The sequence below is a fragment of the Scatophagus argus genome, chromosome 5, assembly GCF_020382885.2.
Source record: "Scatophagus argus isolate fScaArg1 chromosome 5, fScaArg1.pri, whole genome shotgun sequence".
Taxonomy (NCBI): Eukaryota; Metazoa; Chordata; class Actinopteri; family Scatophagidae; genus Scatophagus; species Scatophagus argus.
In genome coordinates, this window is record NC_058497.1 from 19122740 (window position 1) to 19135277 (window position 12538).

Sequence of the window (12538 nt, forward strand, 5' to 3'; positions counted from 1 at the left end):
TAAAGTACCCAAAATTTTTAAATGACTTGTGCTTAAGTATATCTGTGGTGTGCAGCTGTAGTAAAATACTGCAATACTGCCTCTCACGCTGGACTTTTTATCGCGACTACAAAGATATTTATCAATAACGAATAACTCACTAACTAGTAAAAAGCTGACCAACCTTTTGGTGCTCACGAGAGTCGTCATGAGCCCGATTAAACACCCCATCAGTATGACTGACTTACAGGTTATTGTGTGTTATATATACATACATATGCTGCTCACGTATGAGAAGTCACTGCTCAGCGTGCCCTCCTTAGACAGCCCAATGGGACTCGCTGACGCAGAGTGCACCATTGGGTGTCGCTGTGCGCGTAAAGTCTCCGCGGCGGGTTTGGTCCAGCCGGACCCCAGCACAGTCTGAAGTGTCAGATAGTCTTGTTAACACGTGCGAAATTACAGTGTATGGAAGAGGGTGAAAGAAGGGGAAACCCGGGAGAGAGAGGGCTGCTGAACGCGACAGAGGCGTTTTGGGAGGGAGTTGGACTTGGGGGATACTGCGGAGGTCCTAATGAGGGAATGCCGAAAAGGAGGGCAGACGTACGGCCAGAGCACCAGACATGAGTCCGAGGTAAGACTGCGATACGGCGGAGGGGCACGGGTGGCATCCGCGCCGACGTGTGATCGTACACTGTGTCATAATGTTTGGCTTTTAGCGGGAGAGTTTATTCGGGTTTTAGTGCGTCTTTTCGATGGTGCTGATGTGGTCCTCAGCGCAAACGAAGCTTCAACGTGGTTCATATGGGCACGTCCGGCCTAAAGCATATCTGACGTACAGCAACTTCGGCATCATAGAGATTGAATTTTGAATTTTCAACTTTCAGTCTCCGTTTACGCGTAATTAGTTTATCCAAGAGACCGGAGCTCTTTGGCAGAGGGACTTTTAGAATAAAGTGTAAGCGTAAAGTAAGAAACAAACGTACAGTTTATGAAAATCCACGTAAAATTAAATGTTTAATAGGATGACTGCGCAGGTTTTCAGCAGGAAGGGGGAAGATTTGAAAATAATTTTGGGAAGCTGTTTATTTAAAGGCAAAGCAGGCCTACAAATAGTTGATCTTTTTATTAGTCCGTCTGTATAAGAATAATTTGACATCAGTCCATTGTGGGGGAAACTAAAAAGTAAGTACAGCTGGCAGATTATTTAAACATCAAAACAGGCCCTAATGTCCAAGCGCTGCTTTCATCTGCGCATTTACACAGTGAGCAGTCCTGTCCACTGTAATGTCCATGTCCAGATGATGGGAGAAGGTGTGTGTGTTTTTTGTTTTTTTTTGTTTTTTTTAAAGTCGCAGCAGGTGTTTTACCTGAGGGAGGGAGAGAGAGGGAGAGAGAGAAGGGTGAAAGGGAGAGAGAGGTGTGTGTGTGTGTGTGTGTTGAAGTGGTTTGTCTAAACTCCTTTCAGTTTCCACTTCGCTAATTGTGCTGTTTAAGTGAATCCAGGGGGGCCTTTAAGGCTCCAGTGTTTCTCAGGGGAGGTCTGCAGGGAAGGTGAAGGACATAAAAAGTGTTTAGTTACAGAACATCAACAGTTCTCAATTTGCACAAAAAGAGTTGTGTCTTGTGATTGAATTTGATTTTTTTTTTAACATATAAATTCAGATTAAACGCGTTGGCGTCTTTGGCTGAGCCGAATTCCTTGAAGGTCATTGACACGAAAAGCCCGATCAGCTCTTGATGTTAGCACTTCTTTCCAACATTTAAGCTCCTCTCTGAGCTTTCAGTGGGCTTGCCTGGTCGTAAATATGCAACATATATGCGCATGTATACAATTGCTGCATGTCTCTTTAAGACGATGTGTCGAGAAGTTCAAGTCGGGGTCACTTAAAGTTCCTGCCCTCGATTTTACCTTTTAGTTTTATTATAGACTGACATCACACGGGGCGCTAAAACACTTAAGGCGCATAGAGGCTCCATTATCATCCCGGTGCGCGTTATTGCTCCGACTCAAAAATAGCTAAGGAAATTACTAGAAAAAAAAAAAATAGGAGGAAACTGATGCTGGTCTAAGCACGTATTTTTTTTTTATAGGAGGGGATGAGAAAGAGGGGAGAGGAGGGGCAGAGAGACACAGAAAAGAAGGAGAGGGAGGAAAGTGGGTGGGAGGACGGACCTAAGGAGCGACAAGAAATTCATATCAATTAATAATCATAAAAAAAGAGCTGGCAGACGCGCTCGGAAAACTGGCATGGTTTTTTGGAGGCTGGCAGTTCAAAGCTGAAACGTCAGATATGACTCCTAGAGACTGCTGAGATGATCATTAAGGGAGACTTAGATCGGATGGCAGAAGACATCGGGCATGCAGGTAAGAGCTGATATGCTGCGCGCAGGCACCCAAACGACAGCAGGGTGACGTTTAGGCTTTTATTCACTGAACTGCACAAAATACGAAAAGAAAGTAAATGTGTTATTTATTCAGTTGGTAGGAGTGTTAGTTTTACCCTTTTTTTTTTTAAAACTCCAGGATCATTTTTGGATATCGACAAGAAAGTCTCCGCTTCGTCCTTTTTTATTTTAACGCATTTAATTCGAGTCGGTTGAAAACGTCTATTTTATGTTTAACTCATGAATTATTCACAGAGCAGGTTGATCTGTAAAATACGCCAGGATCAGTCTCATGTTATTGCGACTTTAGACGGTGTATCATGCGTCAAAACTCTGCAAACAGATTAAAAAAAAAAAGGTTTCGAATAACAAATCAAATCAAAATGCCTGTTTTAAACACGATTTTTCTTTTCTTGGAGCTTATTATTCTTTTACGTGTTTTTATTTTTTTATTTTTTATTTTTTTTTTTACCTCATATTTGATGTAAAAGTTAAAGGGAACTTCACAGGGAACCTTTATTAAAAGGGAAGTTGTGCTTCTTCAGTAATCCTGTAATAAATGTAAAAAGGAAGCTACAGAAAAACCATTATGTACCTAATGGACATTATAAAAGAAGCTTATCACTGGGTGTAATAACGTCAGGCGGACACAGACACGACAGAGAATAATTACAGGAATATCTGGGGGTGGAGGAGGGGGGGGATTTTTTTTTTGATGCGGGAACTTCTGGCTTCAGAGATTTTACATCCCTGTCAGAAAGTAAGAAAGAGATGCTTCTCAGCGCTGCTGACAGGTCTGAAGGAGGAACAGCTGTGTGATACACCTCAGCACAATGAGCTGAAAGCGCTTTGCGGGGGTGATTTAGGGCTCTCACGGGCGGTGATGAGCTGAAGCTTTTAAAGGCCGGCTCGCTGCAGCTCCCGTGCGTGGATCCACTCGTGATTCGGTTTACTGTACAACAAGCGAGGAGTCAAACAGATGAGGGACACGGAGAGGTCGGCTCCCCTCGGCGACACGCAAAGTCAGCAGACGACTTAATGCTTAACCAAAAAAAAAACTGCAAAACGCGACGTGAAGTGCTCAGACGTGAGGCGTGATGGCATTAAAAGCAGCCCTGAACTACAAATCCTTTCTTGCTGAACCGTGAAATAAAACTTAATTTTGTTCAAATTTCAAATACACGTTTAGCATCGATCATCAGGTCTTTGAGGAAAGAAATTAGAAATAGGTCTAAAGTGATGCAAACATAACGTCTACCTGCACGATGTTAAATGATTGTAATAATAATAATAATAAAAAAATGACAGCTTACTCCTTTAATACTCAGACCTGTTTGTCATTATAGTATCGCGTTAAAATGATCACACGTGATCTCCTGTTTAAATAAGCCCCTCGTAGCGTCGGCAGTATTTAATAAGAGTGTGATGATTTTTGTAGAAGCGCGATCACAGCAGTCACACAGGAAACGCATTCTGGTGCTTGTTGACCTGAGAAAACTCAGCTTATCCCCCCCAAACATGAGTGCTACTACTCGATCTGCGCCTCAGGATGCAGTTTTTCTCTAACTGGAATGTAAAACTCAGTGCTTCATTGAATGCATGTAAAGCTTCCGCAGCCTGTATCTGCCTCTTGTGAGTAACAAAAAGTGACACAGAATAAATTATTAGTTGGATTAAAGGAATATAAAAGCACAGTAAAATATCCTCTGAGGAATTTAAACTGACTCCGCACTTTCCTCATAAATTGAACATGGGCTCCATGTGAACGTGGTCAAATGGGCTCTAAATTAAACAAGGCGACATGAACATGGGCAGCAAACTGAAATGAAAGAGAATAAAATGTCAACACAACGTTTTAAGCAGATGTCCAGAGTGTTTATGTGACTGAGGCTGCATGTAGAGGTAGGAAGTTTAGTCTCCTGCTTCACCCCCAAACCGCAAAAGTGACAAAACAGACGAAACACAGCGACAATGAATATTAATCAAATGCAAATAACTGAATGCCGTCAACATTAGGAGCATCACACTCGTCTAAGTTTTCTCAGCGTGTTGTTGGTTCAGGAAAAACAGCCCCTCCACACCCCTCCACCCCACATCACCACCTTCTTTCAGTCGGCTTTATTGTTTGTGCAACCTAGAAAAATGACTTAATTTAGCCTGTTTAACATAACAGGCCAACAAAACAAACTGTGTTGCAAGCTTTGAATGTGTTTACAACAACATTACGTGTAGCAGGCTTGTTTGATGTGTTCTCTGACCAAATATCTTCGCAATCATCGATGGCTTCCTAACAGGATGCAGCGAGCTTACACGTGTCCTCCAGATCAAGAGTTTTATGAAACATGTCTCACTGTTCACTTTTTCTCACTGGGCTACATCAAACAGTGAGCTCAGAGAGAGCCAGTGAAAAGGCCAGCTTTGGCCTCTCAAAAGACTCATTCTGATGCTGAGCGAGAGAAGAGAGACTCTTATTGTCTCTATGGGAAACATGCAGCCTCAGGACAAAACAGCGAAACTCATTTATTGTATTGCACAGCGTGTCGCAGGTGCACAGAAATTTTTTTTCTCGTATCACAGGAGATTTTTAGAGAAAATTGCAAAGCTATATTGAACGTGGATTGACGCCTCTTATGCCCTCTGATTTTTATTAAATTAAGCCTAAAACAGGCTTAATTTTGTGCAGTTGAGCAGCGTCACGTGTACGGTGCTGCGGACTGCATGCGCATGAGAATGTCCACTGATTGTGTGTGTGTGTGTGTGTGTGTGTGTACACAATGTGTCAACCTGCTCCACACAGTAACCAGCAACAGTAAGCTGAACACCCCTTAATGTAATGGAGACTCTGCAGACGTTCAGCCAGTTGTGGAAAGCACTTGGTCTCACATCACACTAATTTCTAAACGCGTCTGATGTGACCGATGTCGAAATTGATAGTAACCGTTGAGTAATTAAAGCCAGACAGAAACCAGAAGTGGAAACGCTTTAGGTGACAACTGGGGACACGGTGGAGTGTAAACCCAGATAAACCTGCCATACCTGCCTTATCAGTCATCATCTTATTTTCTTTGCTTTTTTGTTGTTTTTTTTTAAAAATACATTTATAACCAGATAGTAAAAAATACACACAAGCAATACGTGCAGATATGAGGACAGCACCTTGCAGCATAAAATCCAAAGTGAATACTTTTTAGTGAAACGATTGCATATTCCTCTTTCATATTGATGACTGTTTTCTGCACAATCACTCGCTGGATGTCATACCTATTATGACATTTCCCATGTAAGCACTGATGATATTTCCTCCTTGACGTTCTTAGTTTTGATACTTAACATGCATTCACACAAAAATACACTGTTAAAACTGCACTTCAGCAGCGGTTTGCTGCGACTGAAAGAAAGGGACGTGTCTTTGTTCAAGATTCCCCAAAATTCCTTAGCAAGTCATTTGTTGTAATTGAGATTCACGCTTCCCTATTCTTGTGCCGAACGTGTACACTCAATGAAATAAACAAGAAGTGAATGAGCTGGTGTCAGGAAGAGCATGATCGGACAGATGACATGCTATTTATTTAGTTGCTTGTTTCCCATCAGTGAGACTAAGCCCTTAGGGACGCTGTGAGACGTTTAATCTCGTAAGTAAACTATCCTCAGATGCCGTCGGTCGAACAATACATGGTGTTTCATGCGTGCAGCTCGTATAGTTTATTTTAGGCCTGATGGAACAATTAGTGTTGATATTTGAGTGTGTATGAACGTGTGTGCGAGGCTACGTGTGTGTGCATTAGATCCCTGGAGCTCATCTAAATGAAAAGTATCGAACCATGCAATGCTGATTTACATCCCATGTGTGCAGTGTTCCTTATATGACTGGGCAGAAAGGGGAGCTGAAAGACCTATCTTTTTTTGGATGTGTCTCCCCCCACGGGTTTATACCTGCTGTTCGTCATGCCTGTGAAGCATTCATCCCTTGCTTTGTTTAAAACTCTGCACACCACTTCTGGAGTACTTTATCAGGAAGCCAGCAGTTACAAAATATGTATCTGTAGTTCTCTGAATTTTGCTCTTTCTCTCTTTTTTTTTCCCCTCCTCGCTGCAGAGGAAGTGAATGCATAGAGTTGAATTTCTGATAATGAGAAAACCACTGCGTTCACCTTTTACCAAAGTTCAGTGTTACACAGTGGCCTTCACGTGCACTTCCCGCACATAAGTTCTGCGCTGTTCCATGAAGTGATTTTAACATGATTATCTATATTTTTAGGAGATGAATAACTAATTAATTAGCAAATAAGGCAGCAGCAAAATCAAAACATAAAACTGTTAGTAAGAGATTCCATGAGAATGTAATTAAATTTAAAGGTGCTGTTTCAAAAGAAAATCTATCATTAATAAATCAATATTAATACAAAGGCTATTCTGGTTTTCATATTGTTCTGACATTTTTCTTCAAAGACTCGTTACTTTTATTTTGGCAATAAGTTCTTCTGGTACTCAAATTTCCCACTTTTACTGAAAACATCAATAATCATTCTTGTGGTGCAGAAAATGACACTTTTGACTTTTGATTTTGTGCATCTAAATGCTGACTGCCGCATGACGTTTTACAGATATCTGTTGTTTCAGACACTTTTGACTTTTGATTTTGTGCATCTAAATGCTGACTGCCGCATGACGTTTTACAGATATCTGTTGTTTCAGGTGGCGGACTGAAGACGATGCTGGGTGCCATGGAAGTTCAAAGTCATGCTAGGGATCTCCTCCTGCAGCTCAACAGCCAGCGAACCAAGGGCTTCCTGTGTGATGTTATCATTGTGGTGCAGAACGCCCTCTTCAGAGCTCACAAGAACATTTTGGCTGCCAGCAGCCTCTACTTGAAATCATTGGTGGTCCATGACAATCTCATCAACCTCGACCATGAGATGGTGAGTCCAGGAGTCTTCCGGGTCATTCTGGACTACATCTACACAGGCCGGCTTAGTGAGGGGGACCCCACTTCTCCCACTGAACCCAATTTGGGGGCTGTCTTGGCAGCAGCCAGCTACCTTCAGCTGCTCGACTTAGTGGCCTTGTGCAAAAAAAAGCTGAAAAGAAGTGGCAAGTACCCTCCACGCCCAAGTCCTGCATTTCTGCCCTACCCAAAGATGGGGCCCAATAGTATGGGCTTAGGGAGTGGTGGCAGGTATAGGGTTTCTACTCCTGTCATTCAGTCCTGCCCTCCAGGAGGAATTTTGAATAGCCATGCAACCCGGGCACAACCACTAGAGGAGCTAGTTCCCCATCGACTAGGCCTTCATGCAGGGGAGCTGTATGCCCCTACCTCTACCCAGGGCTCACAGGTGTTTCCGTCCCTGCAGTCAGCTCTGCCTGCCCAGCTTGGGCGCTCAGCCCACCCTGAGAGGAACTGCTCCCCCAACTACGGCCTTGATCTCTCCAAGAAAAGCCCCAACTCCCAGTCTCAGCACATGCCCTCTCACTCCCATCTGGCAAATACTCACAATGATGAGGAGCGAGACGGGACTCTGAGTGGCCGCACTAGTCCCATGCAGGGGACAAATGGAAGAGCCTTCCCCTCAGAAAAAATAGAGTCCACAGATCAGGCAACCTCCCTCACTCCTCCCCCTTTTCCCCATCTCAACCAGCCTCTTGGCCCTCACCTCCCACACCTGCATCGCTCAGGCTCCCAGGGCACAGATCGTTACCCATGCCCCCCAAGCCCTGACACCCCCACGGAAGGTGGCGAGGCAGGCAGAGACATGGGAAACATCTACCGCTGGGTGAAACATGAGCCACTGTCATATACAGCTGAGGATGAAGAGGAAGATGAGGATGAGGAGGAGGGGGGCGAAAATGGAGACCAGCATCATAACCACCACAAGGCCGGGGAGGAGAGTGAAGGAGTGGACGACAAGAGCGGGTCAGGCACAGAGGAGACAGGCAGTAGTGAAGGCCGTCCGTCGCCTCGTGGATCATTGGGGAGGTTCCACATGCCGTATGAGCCAGAGAGCTTCGGGGACAATCTGTACGTCTGCATTCCCTGTGACAAAGGCTTCCCGAGCTCAGAGCAGCTTAATGCACATGTGGAGACACACACAGAAGAGGAGCTGTATGGTAACTCTGGTGGGGAGATGGGAAACAGCAATAACAGCAGCTCCAAAAACATGAGCAGTAATACAAATGGTTATGGGAGCCTGAACAGCAGCAACAGTTTGAACAGTCTGTCCCACCTGGAGACCAAGTCCAGCCAGGGGCTGAGTTCAGGCAGCATCGGGGAGATGATCCGTCCCTACCGCTGTTCCTCCTGCGAGAAGTCCTACAAAGATCCAGCCACTTTGCGCCAGCATGAGAAGACCCACTGGCTGACCCGGCCTTACCCCTGCAGCATCTGTGGCAAGAAGTTCACGCAGCGTGGCACCATGACGCGCCACATGCGTAGCCACCTGGGGCTCAAACCTTTTGCCTGCGACTCCTGTGGCATGCGCTTCACCCGGCAGTATCGACTCACCGAGCACATGCGCATCCACTCGGGGGAGAAGCCCTATGAATGTCAGGTGTGTGGAGGAAAGTTTGCTCAGCAGCGCAACCTCATCAGCCACATGAAGATGCACAGCAGTGGAGGGACTGCAGGCGGCTTGACCACAGATGGGAAACTCAAGCTGGACTTTACTGAGGGCATCTATCCTCTGAGTAAATACACAGCAGAGCATCTGGGGCTGAAGCAGGAGAAGGCCAACGAGCTTCTCATCCAAGCCCAGCAGCAACTGGTAGCTGATGCAAAGGCCATAGAAAGCCTCTATCCGCTGTCCAAACTGGCCTCCGAGCACCTGGGCCTGTCCCACGACAAGATGGATGTCCTGGGCCAGCCTCTCCCTCCTCCCCCACAGGCGCTCTCTGAAGCCCGCACCATTGACCGCTACTCACCCAGCTAAGACCACATGTCCTGTATAAATGGCAAACACCAATAGGTCTGTGTGCACACACACACAACTTGCAGTATTCAAAAGCCATTCACCTCAAAGCAGTATCTCCTCTGCACCTCAGACTCAGGCCGAAAGTAATTGGCCTGTTGATGCACACCAAAATGTGTTGACTGTAAGTGCCTTTCTATGCATCTAATGTATCTTAAAGACCTCCTTCATAAAGGAGCTCTTTGCTATTCCGTGACCAAGGAACACTCATTCAAAGAAGTACAGTATTTATGTACGGTGTATGCAAACAAACATTTTTAAAAAAAGATTACAGCCATTGAGCCAAAGTGACAAATTTGAAAACCAAAATGAAATTGTTTTATTTATTTTTGTATTATGGTGAAAACCAAAGAGAAACTGTTGCAAGGAAACATTGCAATCTGACCCTAAACCTGTGTACAAAAGGTTGTGTACAAAAAAAAAAAAAGGAAAGAAAAAGCACATAAGGACAAGATTCAGGGTTTCGGTCCAGACCTGAGCGGAACTTTTGAACCAAATGAATAAGCCAACTCTTCTGGACTTTAAAGTAAAGGGAGGATTCCCCCCCGCCCTTTTTTTTTGTTTTGTTTTTTGTTTTGGGGGGGTACTGGACAATTTATGTATCTCACTCTCCAGCTTCTCCAAATCATGTTCCGGTTCCCCAAGTTGCGAGGAAATGACTGAACGATGAGAGCAGTTGCTGCAGCATTTTGGTAAAGTCTCCTCTGCTTTATTTTTCTCCACACTTTTTAAAGTAGCCCCACTCCTCCACATATTTGTGTGGATAAAGGCTCATACTATGTGACAGTAATGGTAGCTTAATCAGCCTTGCACTCAGCGTGTAACCCTTCATGAGCTAAAACTTCCTTTGCATTTAGACTAACATCCCTTAGCTTTCGGTTGTTATTGAGACGCAGTAAGCACAGCCATATGATCTCATATCTGGGACATGATTGCACATACCCAACTGATGACACACTAATCGCTGCTCATGATGAGTGTAGCTTCATCTCATGGAGCAGACGAAGCATGGGTGTTGCCTCTGACATTGTGTAATATTTACAATTGTAGATGTGGCCGAGCAGAGAGGCGCGGATCGGGTCAGAAGTAATGACACAGAAATCTGCCATTTACTGTCGAGAGCGATTATTCCATTCACTTCAGCCTGGTGATTAATTGTGGTGCCGCAGATTCTGATTTGAACTCTCATTTGACCTCCCTCCCCTGTAGTCCGTTGTCTGGGAGCCCTGCTACTGTTGACAGGCCAAAGTCGGTGCTGTACTCAGCCCTTAGCACTCCACCGCCCCCCCTGCCCCTTTCACACACACACATAGAGCTGCTAATGTGTCCATGATATGAACATAAGAAGGGGTTTGTGGGTCTTCCCTGGGAGCCAGCGGGTGAACAGCACATCCCAGCTGCTGTGCCTCAGTAATCCCTGTGAAATCTCACTTTCTCCTGGACAATTCGCACTGCTCGCCGGCATGATGTCCCATTTCATGCCTGCCATCTTACCCCTCTGATCCACTTATTAACAACATATCCAAAGCCTAGCAAATGTCTCCCGGCCGCCTCGCCTCCCTTCCTCGTTCCTCGTTGGTATCAAATGCGGAAACAAAGAATGACATATTTCTGTGTTGGCTGACCAGCAGTTCCTCCAGCTTGAAAACAAAAGAGCACTTAAAGGTTGCGGGTAGACGGCACATTTTTGACTTTCAGTGTTTATTCCAAACAACATGCTGGCCTTTTTTTTTTCTTTTCTTTTTCCACTTTTACTGGTTCTTGATTCAGATTAGAAATGTCTGACCACTATAGTGCCAATGCCAACCTCAGTGGGTGAATGTGAAGACTAAAGCCATAAATACACTGTGATAGACGTAGTGAATATTAAAGGCTAAAATATATATAAAAAAAATAATAAAAAAAATAAAAGTCAATGTGCCTGACTTTTGGGATTGTTTTTTTTTTTTTTTTTAAAAATGTAACAATAATTTAAGGGCTTCCTCTCTGTAGCATATGATCATATCAAACATGTTGTTTTCTGTCACTTACTTTTCATTATTTTGATTTTTAACTGAAAGCAGCGCACGTGAAACTGGTGCTTACCTCAGGACTGAACCCAGCATGGGGACGCTAAGCTTTACTAAATCTTCGAATAACAATGTCAACACACACACACACACACACACACACACACACACACTTTTTTTAAAATTTTCTTATTAACAGGGCAGTTGTCCTGTGTTAAACCTGTGGTTATTTCTGTGTTTATAAATTTCTTTTTACAGTTTTATGGTGGAGAGATAACATGTGTTATTAACTTTTTGTTTTCATTTTTACTATGTGGTATACATTTTCCATTGTGTTGTCCTCTAAGAGGCTTGTGTCGGTCTGACCAATTCCATTGTTATATAACATAAGGCAAAGTTCATTTTGGTTGTATCATAACTGGCTGTTTGTGAATTTTTGAACCACACTTTAGTGAGCATGGTGGCATTGATCTTTGGTTTCAACCGCACATACAGTAAAGTGACAAATGTAATGTTTTGGAATGTCTCCACAAGACATGATGTATTATCAGCACTTCCCTAAACAGACGAGCAGTGGCTTTGCTGAGCGTATATGAAAACCAGCCTCATATTGTTTGACTGCTTTTCTCCAGAGGTTAGTGAACTCTAGATGCGAGTCAGACTGAGGCCGAACACACACACACACAAAAACCCAAAGGAAGCCAGCTTGTTTTGGATGATGCCTCAAGTTTTGGGACTCTTTTGTTTGGCTTAAATGAAACATTATTAACAGTGAGAGCTCGGTCCACTAACGTGCTTACGTGTTAAAAATGTAGGAACAGGCGGATGTCAGTCGTGGGAATTTCAGTCCTCTTACTCCCTCTCATTCAGTAGTTTAAATGAACGTCTGTCTGCCTTACACCATTAAAATAACACAAAACTGTTTCCACTGTCACTCCAAATCTGTGCAGGAGGAAAGAGCAAAGATAATGCCTGAACGTTTCTGTAGGGTGTGCACCGTTTAGAACTTGCTTAATTGCATTAATGTACATAAGACACAGAGGAGGAGGTCTGTGCACCTTTAGGAAGCGTCGTGCTTGTCTGCGTCTGTGTCCCTATGCCGTTCGAGTGTAAGAGGATCTGTTAATGCATGTCCTGGGAATAGGGTTGGTGTGAAAGAGAAGAGCTGAGGAGCAGGAAGTGAACTTTTGGCTGGTGTGT

The 12538-nt window shown here is 44.1% G+C and overlaps 1 protein-coding gene across 4 annotated transcripts; it reads left to right on the forward strand.

Moving 5' to 3' along the window:
• Nucleotides 1-375: 375 nt before the first annotated feature.
• hic1 (hypermethylated in cancer 1) lies at nt 376-12028 on the forward strand. 4 transcript variants are annotated; one of them, XM_046389444.1, is made up of 2 exons: nt 376-613; nt 7047-12028. In XM_046389444.1, exons 1-2 carry the CDS (start codon nt 554-556, stop codon nt 9288-9290), a joined length of 2304 nt encoding a protein of 767 aa, XP_046245400.1. In that variant the 5' UTR covers nt 376-553; the 3' UTR covers nt 9291-12028. The 4 variants fall into 4 exon arrangements, with proteins under 4 accessions (XP_046245400.1, XP_046245403.1, XP_046245401.1 ...); XM_046389447.1 differs by having other exon boundaries at nt 377-613; nt 7063-12028; XM_046389445.1 differs by lacking the exon at nt 376-613 and adding an exon at nt 2157-2347 and having other exon boundaries at nt 7063-12028.
• Nucleotides 12029-12538: the final 510 nt, after the last annotated feature.

Excerpts from the sequence above, each read along its gene's own strand:
- hic1 (XM_046389444.1), top strand. The coding sequence starts at position 554 with ATGAGGGAATGCCGAAAAGGAGGGCAGACGTACGGCCAGAGCACCAGA. Across the intron at positions 614-7,046 it reads GCACCAGACATGAGTCCGAG|ATATCTGTTGTTTCAGGTGG; the intron begins GTAAGACTGCGA and ends GACGTTTTACAG.